This window comes from Pavona decussata, unplaced genomic scaffold (genome assembly GCF_977016875.1).
Source record: "Pavona decussata unplaced genomic scaffold, jaPavDecu1.1 SCAFFOLD_21, whole genome shotgun sequence".
NCBI classification, from domain to species: Eukaryota; Metazoa; Cnidaria; class Anthozoa; order Scleractinia; family Agariciidae; genus Pavona; species Pavona decussata.
This window is the reverse complement of record NW_028145444.1, coordinates 3,971,984-3,995,047: the sequence shown is the minus strand read 5'-3', so window position 1 is coordinate 3,995,047 and position 23,064 is coordinate 3,971,984. Positions and strand designations below refer to the sequence as shown.

The following is a 23,064-nucleotide window of genomic DNA, read 5'->3' as shown; positions in this document are numbered from 1 at the left end:
TGTTCGCGCATGCAAATTCTTTCATATGCGCACTTTTGTCCACCGAAGCTCTTCGCCCTCAGCTCAACATGGCTGATGCTGAAAATTTGGAGATGTGGACAGTGGTACCCGTGAATGGAGTGCCAGGAGCAAATGATTTAGGTAAGCATTATAAAGCAACGAACAAACCCCATAACTTTTTGAGACTTTTAACGGAAGCTTAGAAGCTTAAGGTAATCTTGGCTGTAAACAGTTATATTGAATTTCAGTCGGGCGATAAACAATACAACTTCTAATTGAATACAACGCCTTCTCTCTGTTTTATGCGTTAATCTTTGACATGTCAGGTCACTTATTATTTTTAAGACAAAATCTACCAGTTTTTTGGTCACGTTTTTGAGGGTGACAAGTTCTGTTTCGGTCTAAAATTGAAATCTTCGAGTAACACTGTAGTTACGTAAGCTTTATTTTGTGGTTGACGTGTTTCCTGTGGGTTTTTGACAAGTTATCGGCTCAGAAACGCACCTGTTGGTTTTCCTGTAAACATTTGATATTGAAGGAAACACGGTTAGTTAATATTTAACCATTACTAGTATTTATAAACTGAGCTGCGTGACATGGAATATATTCCTCACGATCTGAGATCAAACAAAATCTATTGTGCAGCGAGCCGCGACCACACGAAGAGAATGGAAGATTCGGGCAGTCCTTCGCTCATAGACCACCAAGAAACGGTAGAAAATTTTCCTCCGCCTGATACTTCAATCCTTGGTACAGCTGGCAGTGGAAACAGCCTTACGTTTCCAACGAAATACGAGGATCCAAGCACCGCTGTTGTAGCTAATGTGACCAGTGTTGGAGATTTGAGAGAGAAGGTCACGTTGTCGTGGAAGAACATCAATGTTTTCGTTCCACAGCCAAGAGCTTCTGTATGCAAACGATTGTGCTGCGGAGGGAATGGCGACGAGCCAAGAATCAAGCAGATCTTATTCGATGGTAAGTATTAAAGTACCGTTTACAGTCCATCTATTTTTATCTTATTTAGTTCCCGCGCGCGGTGATTCGGGCTAACATCTTTAAGATTCTACACCCGCCTGAGAGAATCGTGGTTACGGCAAACGTGAGATTCGCGTTTATGTTTTCTTGAAAAAATTAGTTCACAGATGAGAATAGCGCAAAATAATTCTGACCTTTGATTTTAACGCAAAACTACTCAATTTTACCGGGACTATCTGAAAATAGCGAGCGGCAAACAATGGTAACTTAATTTCTGGTCATTTCTGCCGGTTGCCGCTGATGGGTGCATTTAACAAGCTTATGTTTTTTAAAAAAAAAGGAGGTACAGCTGGTTTGCTGAGTCAGACTTCTTGTAACCTTTTTAAGCTTTTATGGAGAACTGTTAGGTGAGGGAAAATCAAAAATAAGGTTGTGTGACAAAACCAGAGTCACAATGACTCAGCATTATGACTAAACCACAACGCGGACTCAAGTTTGGGATCTGGCAGCCTTTATTACAACCTAAACTAACCATAACATAATACATATACTTAAATTATAAACTGGTACAAACAATATTTCACAGTAACAATCCTTTTTTTTTTACAGATCGTAAAGATAACATAGTCCCTATAACGATAACACGACAACAAAAACTGACAAGACTGCATGCCCTGGAGTGGGTGGGCAGGCAAAATTTTACCACTAAGGCCTAACTACTGACTGCTATAGCTAAATATAAGTTGCTGTAGCCAGATGTTGTTTGTGCTACAGCTTACATTCAATGGGTATATCAGGTTGACTAAGCCTTATCCTATACAGGTCCTGAAACTTGTTTTCATGTGATTGCCTAAACTTAATCTTGTGACTATCATGCTGCATGCCAAGAATATATATGCGTTATTGACCAAGCTTGTTTGGTCAAGATGGCTGGATATTGGCCAAGTTCTTTTTTGCGTTCATAAGAACGAAAAAAAAAGAACGAGGCCAATATCCAGCCATCTTGACCGAACAAGCTTGGTCAATAAAGAATTTATTATGTGGCTTTACCTTCAAGTTAAAACTACAACAACAAAACAAAACAGGACATGAAACTGCTCTGCTCGGAAAGAAATTCTTCATAGCTGGCAGGTGCAAGATTTATTTTCAGTGCATTTTTGGATTAGCATGTAATCGTGGAAAACAAGGAATCCTAAATTACATGTATCTTAGGGCTCTAACTTTATAATGGCTTAAAGGGAGTCTACAATTATTGAGAATGAAAAATTTAGATTTTCGCAAGAGTGGGAAGATTTGAATAGCATCCGGCAAACTCGCCATTTTCAGCCGATCGCACGTTGGCGTCAATAATAAACATTTTTACACAGTTTTCGGCTTCCAATCATTAATTCTTGAATGAAACAATAGATTTTGAGATTATATGCAAACATAATCCGAAAAACAGAGCGGGTAAATCAAAAAACTGGGCGAAACTTTGATAAGATTTTGTTGTTTACAACAAGCAAGACGCGGCTAAATTAAAAACGTGAGCTTCATCGGCGAACTTGAGAAAAATACTTTTCTGAACTGCTCTAAACACTTAACGCAACTTCCAGTACGCTATGATTTAAATACAGTCATTGCAAACCTAGAGAACTTATCAATTTAGCAGTCTCGACTTGAGACTATAAGTTTCACAAAATCAACTTTATCGAAAATGCTACATGCAGAGCAACTCACCGATTCAACTCACATTCATTGTAGCTGAAACAAAACTTTCACTACACCGGGACAATTTCATTCTCTTCCTTTCCTTTAGGTAAATGTTGAGAGTTTACCAAACTTTTTAGTGAGCGTTTCCCCCCCCCCCCCCCCCTAAAACAACGAGAAAATTGAAGAAAAGATTGCATTGTTGTTGGGATTAAACTTTCGATGCCAAGCGGATGGGCAATGGGTAATCCCGAGCAGGCAAGGTAGCTCCAGCTTGCCTGCTCGGGTAGCCAATCACAGCACAGGATTTGACTCATCTTGCCTGCTCGCGGAGCCAGCCATATAATAATAGGTCATAATAACAAGTTATCAATATCCACTGTAATTTTACAATAATATGAAACGAGACTTACCAGTAAAATAATATTTGTTTTGGATTGTGTGTCTTGTCATCAGTCTGAACGACAGAGTAACGTGCCTTCCCTTTCTCATGTTACTCCTTTGTTCCAGACTGGTAACAATATAGAATCCAAATCACACACCAACTTACAACTGTACAGGTATTAAAGTTTAAAGTCTTGTTTGTAGAATTCTATCTGTCATCATTCATACGTCACTATGGAGTACAGTGGAACCTGAGGTGTGTGTGTGTGTGGGGGGGGGGGGAGGGGGGGGAGTCTTGAACGTTAACTAGGGCTATTATGGGATTGGTATTTAGATTTCTGTTGGAATTAGTGGTTGGGGTTTTGATTCATGATCCTGTCATGATGGCAGGTAGACTTAAGAGAGTGATGAGAAATATACTCAGCATATCAAGATCTACATCTTTTATCTGAAATACATGCATTTACACCCAGAGTAACAATAAATGATTCAATCATAACTTTCTTGTTTGCATCGGGACTCTGGCATTTTGGTTCTGAGTACAAATAATAAACTATATTATAGTTTTTTTTTTTTTTTGCAGTGCAACCTTGTTCAATCCATTCAGGGTACTGTTAAAACTTTGGTATCTAAGATATCAAGGCATTCAACTGGTGTGACTGAATGTTGCAGTGTTTGAAAAACACTATACAGTGTACACTGTAGTTCATCTCTCAGTAACAAGGAAAACATGAGACTAACTGTTCATAATCCAACCATTCTTTCCACCACCATGGTGGAAAATCCTTGAGCTGCTATAAGTGGAAACCAGCAAAACCTTCCGTGTGGGTGGAAGAGAATATTATCTGGAACTGGACAATTTGTTACACTGTAATATTTATTTAATAATTGTGTTTACTTTTCATAGTCAGTGGCAAAGTTGAAGCAGGATGTTTGTTGGCTGTCATGGGATCAAGGTAAATAAAATTGTTGTCTGTACTTTTTAAAACTAACACTGTACTGTGTAAATTATTAGCTTGAATATTATATATAGCCCAACTATACAGTAGTTTCTTTTCAGCTCCATTCGTTCAAACTTTAAACTGTAAAATTTAAACAAAAGTTATTTTGTAGTCATCAGTTGTTCAAGAACACATCTATTTCTTTCCTAAAAATTGGGTACAATCCACCAACCCCTCTTGAAATACAATTTAGCTTCATAATAATATTGCTCTTTTTGAGACCCTCACCTACAGACCTCACAACTAACAGTCACTAGAAAGCTGGATATTTTCAAAATGCAGAAACCCAGAATTAACCTAAATACAATAATTTTTAGATATGTGTGGTTTCATGGATGTAATTCTTTGTGGTAGGATCAGTTCAGCTTTCAGCAGTTCACTCCGTTCTCAGTCCACCTCTTACAGCTGTCGATCATGTATCTGGTTTCTGTAGTCGCCAGAGCTGGGATGAGATATTGTTTTAATTAGGTCCACTGCACGTTTTTGTTGTGGCAGTCTGTAGTGATCAAATCTAATTCTAAATTTCTTTCTTTTTAAGTGGTGCAGGCAAATCCACACTGATGAATGTGCTAGCACATCGTAACATTGGTCAGGTGCAAGTCACTGGAGCAGTGGAAGTAAATGGTCATCCTATTGGAATAGACATCAATGCTTTATCAGCATATATTCAACAGGAGGACTTGTTCATTGGATCACTGACAGTTAGAGAACATCTGACCTTTCAGGTACAGTAAATGAGATTGCCTGAGCATCAGTTCTTACAGGATGTGCTTTTGACTTTCAATGTCAGCTATAAAGCCCGAAGGAGAACTTCCTGTTGGTAGGTGCCAGACATTTGATCTAACTTTCCATACCTCGCTCTTGAATATTATTTGACAGTTTGGCCACTGTGGATTCAGTACATAGTTGAAAAGGAATGTTGTGCAGTATGGAGGAGACCCTTATTGCTGCCATACAGTGAAAAGTTAATTATGGAAGCATTCCTGAATTTAACATGATATAGATGAATCTGATGTATCCATAAGGTACATGTACAGGTGGATATTATGTTGAGTTAAGAAAATGTTTTTAATGTTAATCTTTTATTTTAAGGCTGCTCTTCGTATGGATAAGCACACTCCAAAGGAAAGGCGAGAAGAACGTGTTGAGGAAGTTATGTTAGAGGTATGAATTCTACACCAGTCAATCCAGAAAAAGACGCGGCTCTAGAAATCTTTGTTTTTTAATCAATAATTGCTTGATCTGTACAGCCACTGATCAGGGCTTCTGATATTTCGCGCAGTTGCGGAGCCGTGAAATTCAGTTATATCCGCGGAATCCCGCGAAATTCACAAAAAAAACGCGTAATACCGCGAAATTTGTTAAAAATTTTACCAAATACATGTCAGTAAAATATATTTGAAACTTATCTTGGCTACTGGGGCTGTTTACTTTCCATAAATGCAAATTTATCTTGAAATTTCATCACTGCCTCGAGTAAACATAACGTACCATAACTACCAGGCGTTCTTAGATTAATGTTGCGAAAAACTGGGCACAAGAAATGAGAAGACTTTTCGGTGACACTATACGGAGTGTAGCCTCCCACGCAGACGTTCTTAGGGGTTCGTCACGCGTTCCTGCCCCACGAACGTCTGCTGAAACGAACAGCCACTTCCATTCGTCGGCAAGTTGCCTTTGTCTGAACAGACCAATGAGCATTGACTCATTATGACAAGTAAAGCCAATCACATACTGCGAAACAACGGAAATCATCACCCGTGGAGATATTTTCGCTTCCGGACGTGCATTTTGTTTATACGATTGAAATTTTTCCTTCCACAACACCCTGCATTTTCTTCAGTGATTTCACTGAGAGTAGGGGCAAGAATTCCAAGATTTGCCAATTTTTCTACCTGGTCTTTAATAAGATTTACAAGCGGCGAAACCACAACAACAATCAGTGACCAGCAGCTTCAAGAATTGAATTGTAAACAAACGACAGAGCTTGATCATTAAGTGACTTTTCATAACCAGTTGGAAGGTTTACGAACACATCAGTTTTCTGCACAAATTGCACTACGACTTCTCTTTGATACGCATTCAACTCCCTAATACCAAACGTTTGGCACACATGACCAAAAACCACACTTACGTCCGCCATCCTGTCTAGAGTAATATTTTTAATATCAAACACGAGTTTACCCAAAATTGGGAAACGGCTCCTGATTGGTCGGCAGTCAACAAACGGAAGTGGCTGTTCGTTTCAGCAGACGTTCGTGGGGCAGGAACGCGTGACGAACCCCTAAGAACGTCTGCGTGGAAGGCTATACGGAGTGGGAAAGGAAACTGCTGTCTGTAGTAATGCAGGCACAAGTTTAATCGTACGTGCAGGACACGCGAGAGACACAACAATGTTTTGACTTCACAAATGGATTTGAACCTTCGATCACGAACAATCTTGCCTTGTAAACTGCAAAGCAACACAAGAGACCAAGGAGAGAAAAGAAATTTATTGCATTGCTGTGTTCGGCTCTAAATTGCAGCTGAAAAAGGAGGTTAACCGGCCGGCGTTTCGGTAAAGCTTATGTTTTTCTTGTAGCTCGAAACAAGCACAATTGCCTTGAGAACTGTGTTGGATAAACTTTTGTGTTTTCTTTCTTGCCTTGAATTTGACATCCTTCCAATATATCTTTTTTTTCTGGAATCTTTCTTCTTGGCTTTCTTCTTTGTTTTTCGGCGAAAATTTGCCCCGAAATTCCCGCAAAATCGGCTGTTTTCTCTGCCAATTTGTCTCCAAAAATCCCGTGAAATTTGACTTTTTTCCCCGCGAATTATCAGAAGCCCTGACTGATTGCTTTAAACATACTTGTAAGGCCCAGTTACAGACACCATCCTTCACATGTCTGAGCCAAATCGAATTCAATGAATTAAGTTCATGTGAAGTACGGCGTCTGAGTCAATTCAGAACGGCTAATCTACATGTAATTTGGATCAGCTCAGCTGTTTTTCAATTCCCACCTGGCTTGGCCAGAAATAACGGCTTGATTCAGATGCCGTTTTTCACTTGAGCCAAATCAAAAGCTTTGATTGACCCAAATCCACAATTTTCTTTAGTCATAGTATGCTTCAGTCAATTTTGGCTGAATTAAGTTCAGAGTCTGAATCAATTCATCCAGTGTCGGTCTAGATTCAAATTCAATTTGACAGTACAGCGTATGAACTGGGCCTTAGACCCTACAAATCTGTGTTAGAACTACATGTAACTCAAAAGTATCCATCGAAATTCCCTCCCTTCAGGAAAATCAACTAATTAATCCTTATACTTAACATTCTATAAAAACTTTGGACTTTTAGACCTCCCTCCCCCTTGCAATTTTCAACCACCTTGCAATTTGGGGGTAAAGATAAAAAGAAAAAAAAGAACAAGAAGTTATGTAACTGTAATCTTTGTACCAATTTATTATTTATAAATATATATAATTTTATTGCTTTCAGTTTCCTAAATTAATTTTCTTCTATTTTGGTACTGTTTTTTTATGAATTTAGCTTGGCTTAAAGAAGTGTGCTGATACAGTAATTGGTATACCAGGGCGCTTGAGAGGGATTTCTGGTGGAGAAAAGAAAAGATTGGCATTTGCATCAGAGGTACGGTGGTGTCACACATAATCACACCCTTAGCTGGTAGAGACACAGACAAAGAGTATAATACAGGAATTTTATATCATGGAATTTTATCCACTGCAAGGTATAGGGTGAAAATGTGAGGTTTAACCCCTTGTTTAAATTCCAGCTCTTGTTTGAGGTCACCTAAACTTTCAAAAAAGTACACCATTATTTTTTGTCTTTTAGGGCCTTTCTGCGCTAGCACACAATTTAGGAATTGCCTTGTAAAAGTCTGCACAACATAATTATTTGGTTGAGGCAATTTTTGTATTCAAAGTTTTTATCTACACTTAAAGCTATTTACATTTTACAGGCTGTCCAGTCTGTAAACAGTGTTTAATAATGGAATCACTAATAATGGCTTTATGAAAGATGATTGACAAGAAAAACCCAATTTTGGTTATTTAATCGATTTTGTCCAGTTTTTAACCACAGCAAAAATTGTTGGCGGTGCCTTTGAAGATCAACCGTCTTGAACAAAATTTGTAAAGTTGTGACAAACCAAATGATCCACATTTGTAAAGCATTGATAATGACAGAAAATTTGTCTGAATAAAGAGATTTTTTCGCTTGTGTGGAAAGGCCCTAATGTAACTAGAAACTGTGCAATACAGTGTGCTTGTAACATTACCTTCTATCATTTTTGTTTGTTTGTTAATTTTTTAGGTTCTTACCAACCCTCCATTGCTGTTTGCTGATGAACCAACATCTGGTCTTGATTCATTCATGGCTCAGAGTCTGATAACATCACTTCAGCGTTTGGCAGCCTCTGGTCGAACCATCATGTGCACTATACATCAACCTTCGTCTGAGGTGTACGCCATGTTTGACAGGTAAACCTCATTTGTTTGCAGAATTTAAATGGCAAACAGGGTGGTTTCCAGGTTTTTCTTACTAGAAAAAAATTTCCACTAGCAAGATTATTGATCAGACCCCTAATGGATGTTTTTTTTTTTTTGTTGTATTTTATTATTTTTAGCTATTATAGACTTACCATACAACACTTACTATAAAAACAACACTATTACAATTTTACAATTAGGAGACACTCCTAATGGATGTGGTGTCTCCTTTCTCTTCCATTTCCTGCTCCTCTTTACTTCTCATTTTCTCCCTCCTCCTCTCATTTTTATCTACCCCTCCCTCCCAGGTCAAGTTTCGTTCGTCTTCCACTTCTTGTCCATCTTCATCCGCATCCTTGTGGTTTTATTCCCCCCCCCCCCACCCCCCCGTCCCTTTCCTGTCATATTTCAATCCAGGTTCCAGCTCCACTTCTCTTCCATTTATTCCCCCTTTTCTCTCCTTCATCTGCCCCTTTCTGTCTCAGCTTCTTTTCCTCTTCCCTCCCAGTCTCTGTCTTTCCTTTCCCAGTTTGTGCCCTTTTGTCTTCTGGTTCCCAATCTTTCTCCTTCCGAGTTTATAACATTCTTCTCTCACAGGTATCTGCTTTTCTATTCTTTAGGTTTCCTTCCCCCCTCCCCCTTGGGTCTGTCTCTCCCATCTCCACCTGTTCAATGGTTCCCTTCTCTTCCCTTTCTTGTCTCCAGGTTCTCTTCTGCTTCCTCACCCCACCCCCCTCCCCCCTCCTTTCGTCTTGACTTCCCTCTTCCCTCTTCCCTCCCAGTTTCTTGTTTCCTGTCCTGGGGTCATCTCTCCTAGTTCTCTGCTCCTTCACTTCAAGATGATGTACATGTATCTGCGCCCCCTGCCCCCTCTCCAAAGAGGCTTGCTCACCAACTGAATTTCACTATGATTGTGTTTTCCAGCGTTATGTTCTTAGCAGAAGGAAGGACAGCTTATATGGGTTCCACAGCTGAAGCAATACCATACTTCCAAAGGTGCACTTTAAATCCATAACACTTGTTTAGTCTTGTTGTTGTGTTTGTTTTACAATAACCTCATGATTGCATGGCCTTGCATTTTTAGGACATCAAAAAAATAATTATAATAAATATTATCATTATTGTACCTGTACTTCTGACAGGCTACCATGACGATGTAGCTTGTTCAGAAGTTTACAAGGGTAGATCTACATGTAAACAAAGGTGTTAGGATGGTTTTCAACTCCTTATGAGAAAATTGGGATACAAACATGAGATCAAAACAAGTACAGCTGCCTTTTCAAGTGCAATAATTTTTATAGTGCCCTAATCCTCCCACTCATACATGATCTCTATTAGGTCTTATCACTTTGTCTATGCTGTGCATTGTCAGATAAAGGAATTTTGCATTATATGGACTTGAAAGAGGGTTTTGTACATGTATTGGGGAGGGGGAGGGCAGGTTGATATAAATTAGTTTTTTTCACAATTGGCAATTTCATTGTTTCCTGACCATCCCAGATGTTGATGTTACCGCCGTTTTTTCCCCTTTTTCAACAATCAAATTGCATTCAAGGGTTTCTTACCAAGAAACTAAATTGATCTCCGATATTCCCAGACAGTCAGAAACTGTGTTTTCGTATGTCAGGAATACTCGCTGACCATAATAGAAATCTCAGGGATGCGTGGAGGAAGTAGAAATATTCCTGATTTTCCTGATTTATCTCTGACCATTTAAGATGATTGGAGATGTCTGCGATTTTTGTGTTTTCAAAGTCGGTAGCACCTGGGACAGTTAAGAAACAGCGACTTTTCCCGACTTTTGAAACCGACAATTTGATTTGTAGTTAAATGTGCGTTATTGTTTGCAGGCTTGGGTATCCCTGTCCCATGAATTTTAACCCTGCAGATTATTTTGTTCAAACTTTGGCCATTGTACCAGGAGATGAGGAACGCTGCAAGGAAAAGGTTAAGGTATGATTGTAATGGGTATTGTTATAGCTTTGTCAGTGTTATCTTCCTATGACTAACAAAACCCATCCATAAAAATAATCGTCTCATCATTCCTGTATTGTCAACAGTATTAATTTTTTGCTGGTAAGATTTGATTTTGGTTTTTCATGGGATAGGAAATCTGTGATGCTTACAGTGAGCTTGAAGCAGAAAAATCCAAAGAAGAAAGTGGATACAAGAGTCACGACCAGGTAATTGCATGCCTTAAATCCTCTATCCCCTCCAATCCTTCCTCTCTCTTCATAACCAAAATGACACATACAGTCAACTCTCGCCTTGCAGATACCTTGCTATAATGGACACGCCAATAATACGGACAGCAGCTTTATCCCCAGCAAAAATAAATTACAGATGTTTGACTGAAAAAATTCCGGCTATTACGGACTCTGGCAGTCCCGCGGATGTCCGCAATAAAGGGAGTTGACTGTATTTTGCCTCCGTGGTAGTCTTTCTGTACTAATCTGGGAACCAGTTCACATAAAGTATTTAGGAGCTTTGGGGTCCCAAAATATCACTTGTATTAAAAAAGGATTGGAACACCCTAACCGCTTATTGAACCACAAAACTATTAAAAATTAATATGCACGGTGTTCCATAAGAGAGAATGATTCTTTTTATTACAGAGTTTGAAAGCTACATGTAAATTTTAAAAAAATAAAATAATTAATGACGTCTTATTCATGGGATAATTCAGTGATGGTATTCCAAAAAAAATTCCTCACTAAACGCTTCATATTTAAAGAGTACCTTTCCCCTCCTCCCTGGAATCCCTACTTCTCCCTCCCTTCATCAAAACATTGGATAGAAAACGTGTTTCACTGTGGCAATAATGATTCTTTTCATTTTAGGATTCTTTCAAAGCAGATGTAGTTTTCAAGAAACGCTCACCGTAAGTCTTCTTAAATAATTTGTGCCTATTAAAATGTGTTGAACTCACTCTTTGCCACCAATAATCCTTAAAAGGAAGTAATCATTTTTTGTTAGTAAAAATCATTCTTCTTATTGAAAAGTTTAGCTTTGAATTTTTAAAGCCCTTCTTATATCAAGCTTCTGCCAGAGCCAGATGTCAGCAATGAAGGACTACAATGTAGAGGGGCCGTTGATAGCACAATCTTGCATCTGTTTGTTTTATTGATCACCAGACGGTTGCCTGATTATAGCTTACACTCTGTAGTTCTGTTTCTGGCCAGCAGTTTACAACATGATGGCAAATAGACCATATTTGTGTTTGTGGTATTGAACTGGGTCTAGATTGCAATGGAGGCTGTTGCGGGGGTATATTTTAAAAAGAATACTTGCATGTGAAAAGAAAAGAATCCCTGCCTAATTTTAAACCCAAACAGTGATCAGCATAAAATGTCTCCTTGTAATATCAATGTTTATTCAACCATTGAGGTCATGAGAATTAAGGGTATGATCACCCAAGGTAAATTTTCTTGATATTTTAATAACTTCTCCACAGTACTTTTATAAGAAAAATATGGGGACAAGATAGGAGAATTTGTCCTTTCACATTAGGGGTTAAAGGTTTAAGCCTCATGAGCAAGTAAGAAAACGAATACCAACTGTGTTTTGTGTCATTTACACTACTGACGTTTACCATCACAAGTTTGTAATTATTAGGTTGACCTTTGAATGAGTTTTTACCTCAAAATTCCCACGACGAATATTAAAACGACATGAATATTGCAATCCATGTAAGTAATATTTTACATGTAGTTTACATTTTTGTTTCATTGTAGGTACAAGGTGTCTTGGTGTCGACAGCTTGGTGCAATTTTGTGGCGATCATGGATCAGTAACCGACGCGACATAATTGTCTTCAGAATAAGACTCTTCCAGGCCATTGTAAGTTTTTAATGTATATATTTATGATTGAAAATTCTGTCAATGAATTTTGATGAGGTGTTTTCGTTTTGAGTGACCATAGCTTGGCGGTCACAAATTGGAGGGTTGTTCCACCAAATATTTTAAAGGCAAATTTAATGGTTGTGAGGTAGAAAGTTATAAGGAAGAATGTTGAGTGTTCTGCAGAACCAAATTGGTATTTTCATGGTGGCCCCGCGGCTCCCGTTCATTTCCCTCAGAATTTATAATTTTATTTAGGCTCCATCATACTACAACCAGTCAGTCTGTCTATCTTCAGTCAGTTAGGTGGTATGTCAGTCGGTTTCTAAGTCGCACAGCCAGGCAGTCTGCCGGTCTGTTTATCGGTCAATCACTTTATTTATTAGTTGTATTTTTATTTATAGATCACGGGACTGATTGCTGGATTGATCTACCTGCAAATATCTTATGACCAGGATGGCATCCAAAACATCGGTGGTGTTTACTTCTTTCTTGTCACATCGACTTCATTTTCAAGCCTTCAAGGAGTGATCTTTGTAAGTATAAAAATATTATTAGTGCCGTGTAATACAACATTGAACAGCATACATGTAAATGTCTCTCTGTCATTCGCTTTGGTTCAGCGGTGGTGTTTCCATTCATATGAAAATTGGCAAATTGTAAGGGTTCGTCATCTTGAGGATGACCATGTCATGATGAACTAGTTATAAATTTGTTGGGAGCCTGTGGTGGAGGAGCATCTCTTCCCTGGGAAGTAGTAATACTTGGATGGTGGGTATCCTGTGATGGACTAGTATGCCCATCGGGGGTGGGGTGGGGTAGTCACTTCATACAGGAGAGACTGGCCAACCACGTGGGTTCCTTTGGACCTAATTGTACAGTGATATTTTTTTAACAGCTGTACATGTACCTTGTTACTCCACAGGTGTTTCCCGTGGAACTTCCAGTGTTCATGCGAGAACACAAAAACGGGTTGTACAGAACGGACGTTTACTACCTAGCAAAGACATTAGCCGAGGTATGATTGGTACATTTAGCTCTTTTTAAGAGTATTATCACTCCTAGAGTGCGTAAACCGCGTAACACTCTTTATTGATTCCTTCTTACATTTTTTTGTTCCCAGTGGCCGTGTTTCCTCGATATATACTCAATACTAAGTAAAACAATATTGAATATTAGAGCCGGGAGGGCGAACCGAGCACGTGCTTTCCAAAAGAAATCTGTCAGTAACATTGTTGATTTCATTTTACAACATTTTGGGCGCCATGTCATGGCATCTCTGGTAGGTTTTTCAAGGAAGCTATCCAGTACTATGATGATGTTGGTGTCGCTTCACTGTTAGTCGTGTTAAAATGATAGAGCGAACATTTTGGTGACGCCGCTTCGTGCTAGTTTTACAAGGGGTATACATTTATTTCTTCTGAATTTCAAATCTATGCTGTTATGTCTAGGACGGGTGCAGTTTCAGACCGTTAGCATGCTCCTGTCGGAATTTCGTCCTTTGATTTACAATCCTAAAAATTCTCGGGACAGACTCTATCAGATTTTCTGTTATCGCCAAGAGGAAATTCTTCCCTCCTCCCCTCCTGCCTTACAATGATGAGCCCGTGTGTCCAGAATTGAAGGTAACTTACATGTACAAGTCAACATTGATTTAGGGGAGGGGGGGAACTTGTACAAAGCAACAGAGGTGTAATTTAATGCGAAGAGAATTAGAGTTTGAAATGTCAACCCTTGTCTCAATGACTTTTGTCTAGGGTTGTAGGTAATAAAGATAGGTCAAATTTGAAGAAGAATCACGTTATTTCATGCTTTTGTACTGTTTTTAATCACAAAACATTCTTACACATCGCTCTCGAGTTTTAAAAGTTAAGCAGTCTTTTTTTCCTTTCCCCTTTCTTCCTTCTTTCTTTGTCGTTTTCTCAGTTTCATGGTATCTGTCTTTTTTGTCGCCTTTCATTTTCTTCATGTTGCTGAGACAGTTCTAACAAAAATTATGTCGTTTGTGGGAACGTGAATGAATCAACCCAACCCATTTCTGGCGTATTCCTATTTGACTTGGCCCCAAACGGTGGAATAGCCCCAAGCCAAATAACAATACGCCAGAGATAGTTTTATTCTTTGATCGAATTAATGTTGAAATATAGTTTTATTTTACGTTCGGGATCTACGACATTTCATTTTTTATAAAAGAGCCTTGTAAAGCGTTGAAATTCTCAAGGAATGCGCGGATTAGACTCGATACCACTTGCTCTCGAATGGTCACGTGAGCTTAGGCTGCCTGTGGTCTTAAGAGACGACAAAATCGTCTTTTTGCGTGCCCGTCCTATTTCATACAAAGTACGACTAGTCAATCTGATCATGAGACAGCTTGTTTGTCCTAAACATTGTCCTTCTGTTATCCTTCTTGCAGTGTGAAAACGAACCCTTACTGCAAGTAGCTTTCGCTATGTTCACATTAAATCCGAATCATGAACACTTGCATTTGTAATGCCTGAAGAACTATACTCTGTACCAGTCAAAACTTCGTACAAATGCAGGACTGGACTAAGGTTGAAAACGACGCGGCCAAGTTCTAAGTGATTGTCAAATTTCCTTTTATTAGACACCCATTTTCATTGTGGCTCCATTGCTGTTAGTAACTGTTTCATATTGGATGATTGGTAAGTAACCTTTTTTTCCTGCTGGTTTGTAAGACTTTACTAAACAAAGCCACGTTAGAGTTCATTTGCTGTTTAAAGCAGCATTTTTTTCTTCGTAAGCTTCACGTAAAATGACAAAATAAAAAATAAAAGGCAAAGTCCAAGAGGAAACAGCTTTCAAAGTACGTGGCTGTTATCGGCTGAATGCGATGTGATTGAGATATTTTTTCACATTCCTCCAAAGTTTTATAGTAATTGTCGTAATAGACAGTGTCAGCCTTTTTGACGGTGACAGCCAAACCTCAGTTGGTTTTTAAGTTCACATTTATGTCGAAGCTGGCAGGTAACCACTAATCTTACTTAGCCTACGTAGCAGATGTTTGTTTTACAAGCGAGTGGGAGAAGCGGACGAAAGCTTCCGGAAAGAAGCAGCAAAAACCAACGGGAGAAGGAGGTTTCTCCTTCTCTCCAGAAGCTTTCTGTCGCATGTCCGCCCGTTTCAAAATGAAACAGCAGCTACGTAGGCTGATCTGACATAGAATATGAAATAAGAATCAGTCGACTTAAACTTTTCTATAGTAATTGTGGCGGGACGATTCACAACTCCAACATACGATGGTGAAAGAAGGCAAATTAAATTCCAGAAGTGTGCAGGATGTTTGTCACATGAACCTAGTTTAATGGCCTTAGCTCCCACGAGTCTCCTGTAGCTCAGTGGTAGAGCATCCGAACTAGTAATCGGAAGGTCTTAGGTTCGACCCCTGATAGGAGCACTCGGATTTTTTCCGAGTATGCCTGTGTCATTTACTGATTAATACATCATTTATTCACCAGGCTTAACATATTCCATCACGTTATTTCTATTGCGCATATGCCACACATTGACATTCCAATCCTAGCAGCATGCAGGATGTTTGTCCCATAAAACTAGTTCAATGGCCTTAGCTCCCACGAGTCTCCTGTAGCTCAGCGGTAGAGCATCCGAACTAGTAGTCGGAAGGTCTTAGATTCGACTCCTGATAGGAGCACTCGGATTTCTTTTTTTCCGATTATGCCTGTGTCAGTGACTGAAAAAGTACCTCATTCTCAAAATACATGTAAATTTCGTACTGGCACTCGACAACTTGAGCAGGCGAATCGAAACATTGTTGAGTAGTGGAGATAATTTTTACATTTTGTCCGATAGCAGCGACTTTTTTCTTTCCAAAGAAAGTAATCAGACTGTGTTGCGGGGTGCACAGTTTATATTTTCTGATGGTGCGGTAGGTAGCCGAAATAGAAATTTTTCCAGATGGTACGGTAATTTCACTTCGATTATTGGAACGGGACACGCGGAGCATCTTCGACGATCGTGTACTTTTTTTACTAGACCCGCACTGTTCCCTAGCCTGTGTTTCAACTGCTTGAGCCTGAAGGAAAGCTCCTCTGTGATTGAAGTGAGGTGTAATTCAAAGAGAAAGAAAACTCCAATTACTCTTTATCCAATACTACAGTGACCAGTCTAATGTGGAATATTGCTCAGAAATGATTGTTTGTTTGTTTGTTTGTTTGTTTGTTTTTTTTCTAAACAGGATTGCGGGAGGAATTTACCAATTTCCTTGTTTGTTATGGTATTATGTGCCTGGTCACCAATGTGGCTGTCTCATTCGGTAAGTATTTTGAACAGATATGTAAAGATATGTAAAGATCGTTATAAGATCGTTAAATTAATGACTAATTTTACTGTTAATCTAAACCAAGTAGGTAAAATCGCCATTGAATCATCTGTAACGTTGGCATTGTGTACAAAATCCGCTAGTACGACCACCAAATGAAAGCTACCGACAAGGCTGGGAAAGAGGCTGGCACAAAAAATTCCGAAAATATACCATTACTTATCCTAGCGGTATGCAAGACTCATAACGCATATGATGCCAGTAAATGTCCTGGCTCACCAGTAGAATCTGATCGCTGACCGGGAGGTCGTGGGTTGGATTCCCTTGTGGGACTCAGATTGTTACTTCGTCCCACGCTCCTGACATAATGATCATTTTATCTTTGTCAATTGATCTAAATTATCTTTCCTTTTTTGACAGGTAAGAATATAGTTTATACTTAGTTGTTAATGACTTGGTTGTATTGTAATTGTCTTTGAAACGCCCCTTCGTAGAAAGATACTGAAGTAATCAGGAGCCGCTTACTCGGAGCGTGCAGCTCCTTTTCCGAGCCTATGTCAGGGCGTTTTCACCGATCAGTCTCTTTTTAGATACGCATGGGAATACTGCTTCCCCCGAAAATTTAAATTCTGTTCACATGAGAATTATGCAAAGTTAGACTGGTTTTGTGAGAACTTCAATCTAAGATATGTGCAGTATTTAGCCAAGCCTAAAAGCGGAGATCCACAATCCCTTTTTTAATTCGCACAAACAAAGGAATAAATGTTCTGTGTATGCTTTGTTTTGATGAAAATGAAATCACACTTTAATTTTACATTCGGTTTTTACGTTCTTTGAAAAGACTTCAGTGATAAGTACTCACACATCTTACTCTTTGCCGTTATATCCTATTGTTTTAAGGATGCTCGAAAGGGTTTCTAGCTACGTGCGCGCGCATAACCCACCCACGCCATACGCGTCAGCTGAATGAATCAAAATGTCTATCAAAAGTCGCGCGCGCAGAACACTGGAAGTGAAAATGCAGCGTAAAATCGCGCGAACCGGAAATTAAAGCTGCAGGAAATATTTGTTTTTATTTCGAAATTTTTCGCAGTGACCTAGCTTGATTTATTTGTATGCAACAGCATGCAACATTCAACATACCACTTCAAATAGAAAACAAACGCGGGCCGCAGCACAGCTTTACATGTACTTGAATGTGCTATTCGTGTTGGTTTTCCTGTGATGCTGCGTACGATCGGAAGGACGGACGGACGGTCGGACGGAAAGTGACGTCATAACCAAAACCAAAATTTCTTGCATTGATGGATTACCATATTCTCTTACCCATGGGACTCCGCGCGCGCGACTTTGGTGCGCGGAGCTCCGCTTAAAAAAGTTCGGTGAAAACGCTGTTACACGAGTCTATAAAGGCTTTACGCTCCGGGTAATGGACTCCTGGTGGTATAGATTCTGTTGTCAACAAATTTCTTCCTCTTTTTTTACCTCAGGTTATATCATATCAACCATTGCGCCGACCATCACTGCAGCCACATCTCTTGGTCCACCGCTCATGCTCCCTCTCTTGATTTTCGGGGGATTTTTCCTCAAAAACACGTAAGCTACCAGGGCGATTTTCTGTGGTAATTTTTGTAGCGAAGACCATTGTTTTTTGTTTTTTTTTTGGGGGGGGGGGGGGGGCAAACAGTCGTCATACAGGTAGATTGGCTTTTCATTGTCTTTGTTCCTTGGCTTTGTAATTGGTTCAACTGTGTGTACTGTTGCCTTCTTCTGTTCTTGAGTGGCAATGTCTGTCACAGTTGCTGTGACTGCGGAATGCGAAAATCGAGATTAGTTCCATTAGCCCTTCTCATTAGCGTCTCGCCCTTTGCCGCTCGGTGCTTAATGCGCATTCTCCGTTCTACCATCATACACCTTTCTATCTTTCATCACTGAGCTCTGTTATCATGATAGTCCAAAGATAATACCTCATTTCACAATTGTGTGCTTGCTGACCTGAGCGGATGACTCTATCCAGCGGATAAAATGTATTGGTTGCAGTACATTTTATCCGCTGGATAGCTATTTATCCACTGGATAGAGTTATCCGCTCTTTGAACCGGCGCCTTGACTCTGAGCGGTAACAAGGCTGGAGTTAACTTAGTTTTGACACAAACCTCAGTTCTTTTTCATTTCGACATCTACATTGATACTTAGTCATGCTTTCCATCACTCCAAGAATGTGCAATCCAGTTATCCTAAGAACAAAGTGATGAACATGTGGGAAGCAATGAGGAATGTATCAAAACAAAGTCAACTGACTCCAGCCTCGCTTCTACTCAAAGGCCAGATCACGATGCTCTCATCTGTGCAATGGATTATTGTGCAAGTTGCTCAATGCCGTAAATGTTTTCCAGCAAGAATCAAACCACGAGGCATATGAATTTCCTATAAAGTTACTGTTGCTTCTAATTATCGATTGGTTCTTTGGGCTTTTTGCATATGCTGCTGTCGGTGGCCGACCTCTCACAAGTAACGACAGGAGGCATTGTCCTCCGATAGCCCGTAATTTAAGGTTATTTGAGTTTTTATGTTATTTTGCTCCTTAGAACTGTTCCGGTTTATTTTATTTGGTTAAAGTACATTTCCTGGTTCAAGTATGGTTTTGAGGCACTCATCATCAATCAATGGAAAGGTTACGGTCCTATAGGTATGAAGACTTCGTTATTGACTTAAGCTGTAATCCTGTAAATAGTCAGGCGGTAGAAACGTGTCTCAAAAACAGTAAAACACGGGGTTTTTTGTATCGTGCTCTGATAAAGTGTGTTATTTAAGCCAATCAGAGTATACACATCTACCAATCATATAATAAAGTAAAATGAGCATGCGCTTACAGCTTACAGTGCGACGCGCCTTACCGTGGCCACCCAACAAACTTTTTTTTTTACAAGTTAGCCAATCAGGATACGCGAATTTGAGTAACGGTTACGCCTCCTTGCAAAGTCCAACAGCCAAGAGACGCAACAACGAATTATTGAAAACACGTCGTTTTGTAATTTATGAACAAGGAGGAAGATATCCTGATTGGCTAACTTGTAAAAGAAGTTTGTTGGGTGGCCACGGTAAGGCACTTCGCGCTGTAAAATATGCCTTTACCTTATCCTTCTTAATTATAAAGGATGGCGAAGCAGTGTAATATTGAAGGAAAAAGCTAATTAGAAAACAAGACATTACGTACTAAGTGAGTACAAAGTGCTTACTGTCTGTTATGTTATGCCGCGTCCTGTTTTCCCTAATTTTGTGTATGTTGTGTCAGACTGTGGATTTCCATCCAATTCAACTATGTCACCTGTGAATGGAGATCAGGGCAGGCTTTGTGTAGCGAATGGTGATGCAGCTATCAAGTTTCTAGGCTTTGACGAAGTAAGTAAACACAAATGTAACTTTGTTTGGTGTAGAGATATCATTTTGGCTATTCACCCGCGTCATGGGCTGTGCATATTGTTGCACAATCGACTCTCTCAGAGCGGATGTAACTGTAAGGCAGACATGAACAAGTTGTTGGTCCCGCCAGGAATTCAAACTTATCTCTTTTAAGTGCCGGAGAACTTCCCTGAACCTTCTCTGGCAACGTTTTAGTATGGCCTGTTTTTTTCCTCTGTTCCTTGGCCACAAGTGGCTACTTTAAGAGCTATCGTTAAGAAATTGACAAAGGAATACAGCTTTTTCGACAAAGGTTGCACAAAAACAAAGCGTAAAAGCGTACGCGACAATGCCGAAAGGTAATACCCAATAAATTTCAATAAAAAAATTTCAATAAAAGCTCAGAATCCATAATGCCTCGACCGTACAGCGAAACTTGAGATGGCGGGCAATATGGATTCTGAGCTTTTATTGGAATTTATTGGGTATTTCCCAGACTACCTTTCGGCATTGCCGCTTCCGCTTTTACGCTTTTTTTTTTTGGACAACCTTTGTCGAAACAGCTGTATATACAACATCGCACAAATACGACTTGAGAAATTTCATTAAGATTGTGAAAAGGTGTGTAAGAAAGTAGTGCACCCAGCAAGGGTAGTTAACTTAGATAATAGTGTTCTTTTACGGAGAAAAGTCGGACGAGATGTTAAAAGTAGCTGGATGAACGAATGATGGATCAAACTCCTGCCTGACGTACGCATGAACGAGCAAACGAACCGTGAAGGAATGTAAACTGAAAATGTACATAGTTGTATGAGCATACAGAATGATCCTTTTTTATTATTATTACTCGGGCCGTAAGGCGGACCGAGTTAAGGTTTCGGTAGCATTATCAAATTGTTTTTTCTTTTGGGGGTCGCGATGGGCCGAGAGATAAGACTTCGGGCCACGAGTTATTGTTCTCGGTCTCGTTTTTTGCACTCGGCTGGTACGAGTTACGTTTTCTGTCGTGTTATCAAATTCTTTAAATTGTCGGTCGCGTTCTTTGTTTTCGGGCCGTGAGGAGTGTTTACAATATGCGAGCCAGACGTGCAAAGCATGAAGGGGAGCTAGTTAAGTTAACCTAAGTGCTATTTAGGCTAACTGGGGTGCTCTTTAGGCTAACCGGAGTGTTTTTTAGGCTAACCTGAGTGCCTCAAGGTTAGTTTTGTTTAACCGAAAATTTGGCAACTAAATCAGTCTATGACCTCACGGGCCAAGATAGATAAAGATGTCTCACGTTTACTATCGAAAAACAATCAATGTAGAAACGGTTTCTGTCTTCAAATGAAAGGTGAATAACAAATGCTTTCCCCTAAACAGCGAAACATTGAAAAACGTACAATGATATAAACGTACGCGTGATGTGTAACGTTACTCTAGATCCCCAGGGGGGGGGGGGGGGGTACTCAACATGCTTGAGTAGGGAGGTGCGGTCCGGGCGTTCAAACCCTGACCCTGTTTAAGACACAATTCTCCGATTTCCCTATCCCGTTTAAGGCAGAATTCAAAATTTTCAGGCCCTTTCTAAGACATTTAACCCAAAATCACACCCTGTTTAAGACTAGAATGAAATAAGAATACACTAGTTTCTTACTGTATTTTAATGCATTGGCAATCACAATCTGTTTAAGCCATTAGGTCAAGTAGGGATACCCTGTCTAAAACAGAAAGTGATGAAATAGATACCCCGTTCAAGACAAATGTCGTTTTCCCCTGTACTTCATTCTGACTGCAAGAAATGCAATTCTATCTGGTGGTTACTTATTGTCTCACCATATCTCTGTATCTGTCTATTTGGTAGCCTGCGAGCAAGCTCTCTTGGGGGTGGGGGGCGGGAGGGGGAAAGAGGATCCACCCCCAAGAGAGCTTGCTCGCAGGCTATCTATTTGGGGGAATTGGCGATGTTGGAGGTTATCACTGTTAAAAGATTGTAGGCTTTACGCACCACACAGTCAAATATGACCCGAGTATAAGCTCGAAACATCTTCTTGTTATTGTAGCTTTGCTTAAGAATATAAACACTGCCCTCAAAAAGACGGTAACAAAAGTTCCCGTGATTTTGGTGCCCTTTATTTATATATTTATTTGATTGTTTATTGCTCTTTTTTAGGACAACTTTTACTTGGACATATACTGTCTCATAGCCCTGATGATAGGCTTCCGTGTATTAGGCTTCTTGTTTTTACTGAGGAGAGCTTACAAGGAACAGTGATCGAAGATTCTGCAGTTTCACAGGAGCAAGGGAATGCTTGATCATTGCTAAGGCACAAAAGTGTTACAGTCAGTCTATGTCACACGCGTGACCAGTAGAACATTCGAATTCGTCTTTGTAATGTTCAGCATTTAAATGGAATTTTAAACATTTCTTTGAAAATGTTTCCCAACAAGACGCATTAACTGAAAAAAAAGATTCAAAATACTTGGGAAACAATTGTTATTCTTGCAATACGTAATGCTGTAATGTAATGTAACAAACTAGGGAAATTTCTACGGGGACTCTGAAATCTAGTTGGCGATGTTCAAAACTGACATGTAAATTTCAAAACTCCGTTCAAATTTAAAAAATACTGGTTACGCGTGATGTGGATCGATTGAGAACTTTTGCAATCAGTAATTGTTGAGTTTTTTAGCATTAGCCGGTTTTTGAATTATCAATTTCCGGTTTGTCTTCTAAGAAGCAACATAGAGTTTTCGTTTCCATGGTCATGATCAAGCGTTTTTGGTCGTTTGGATTGGTTTAATTTGTTCGTTTCATATTAACAAATACTTGATAGATGTTTTTTTTTTTTTTCAGTCAGTGTCCAAAAGAACACAATGTGAAAAGCATTTTACTCAAACCCGACAGAACAAACCTAAACAGGCTCACCTCAAGTTAAAATGGTTGATGGAAAGAAAAAAAAACTTTGTGCATTTCTGCGCCTTTCAATAACATGCGGACTCTGTATTTCAA

The 23,064-nt window shown here is 39.5% G+C and overlaps 1 protein-coding gene across 1 annotated transcript; it reads left to right on the top strand.

The window, feature by feature from the left end:
* LOC146486303 (protein white-like) lies at positions 1–23,010 on the top strand. Its single transcript, XM_085100031.1, has 20 exons — positions 1–141; positions 646–975; positions 3,956–4,004; positions 4,588–4,774; positions 5,142–5,213; positions 7,578–7,676; positions 8,361–8,527; positions 9,461–9,532; positions 10,387–10,489; positions 10,645–10,719; positions 11,377–11,417; positions 12,271–12,376; positions 12,781–12,912; positions 13,302–13,394; positions 14,982–15,039; positions 16,590–16,667; positions 18,164–18,269; positions 19,262–19,362; positions 19,969–20,075; positions 22,225–23,010. The coding sequence occupies exons 1-20, from the start codon at positions 69–71 to the stop codon at positions 22,324–22,326; spliced, it is 2,151 nt and encodes a 716-aa protein (XP_084956157.1). The 5' UTR covers positions 1–68; the 3' UTR covers positions 22,327–23,010.
* Positions 23,011–23,064: the final 54 nt, after the last annotated feature.

Bases quoted from the DNA above. Each gene is read 5' to 3' on its own strand.
- LOC146486303 (XM_085100031.1), top strand. From the start codon at position 69: ATGGCTGATGCTGAAAATTTGGAGATGTGGACAGTGGTACCCGTGAAT. The intron at 8,528-9,460 runs GTAAACCTCATT...TGTGTTTTCCAG, and splicing joins GTGTACGCCATGTTTGACAG to CGTTATGTTCTTAGCAGAAG. The intron at 12,377-12,780 runs GTAAGTTTTTAA...TTTTATTTATAG, and splicing joins TAAGACTCTTCCAGGCCATT to ATCACGGGACTGATTGCTGG.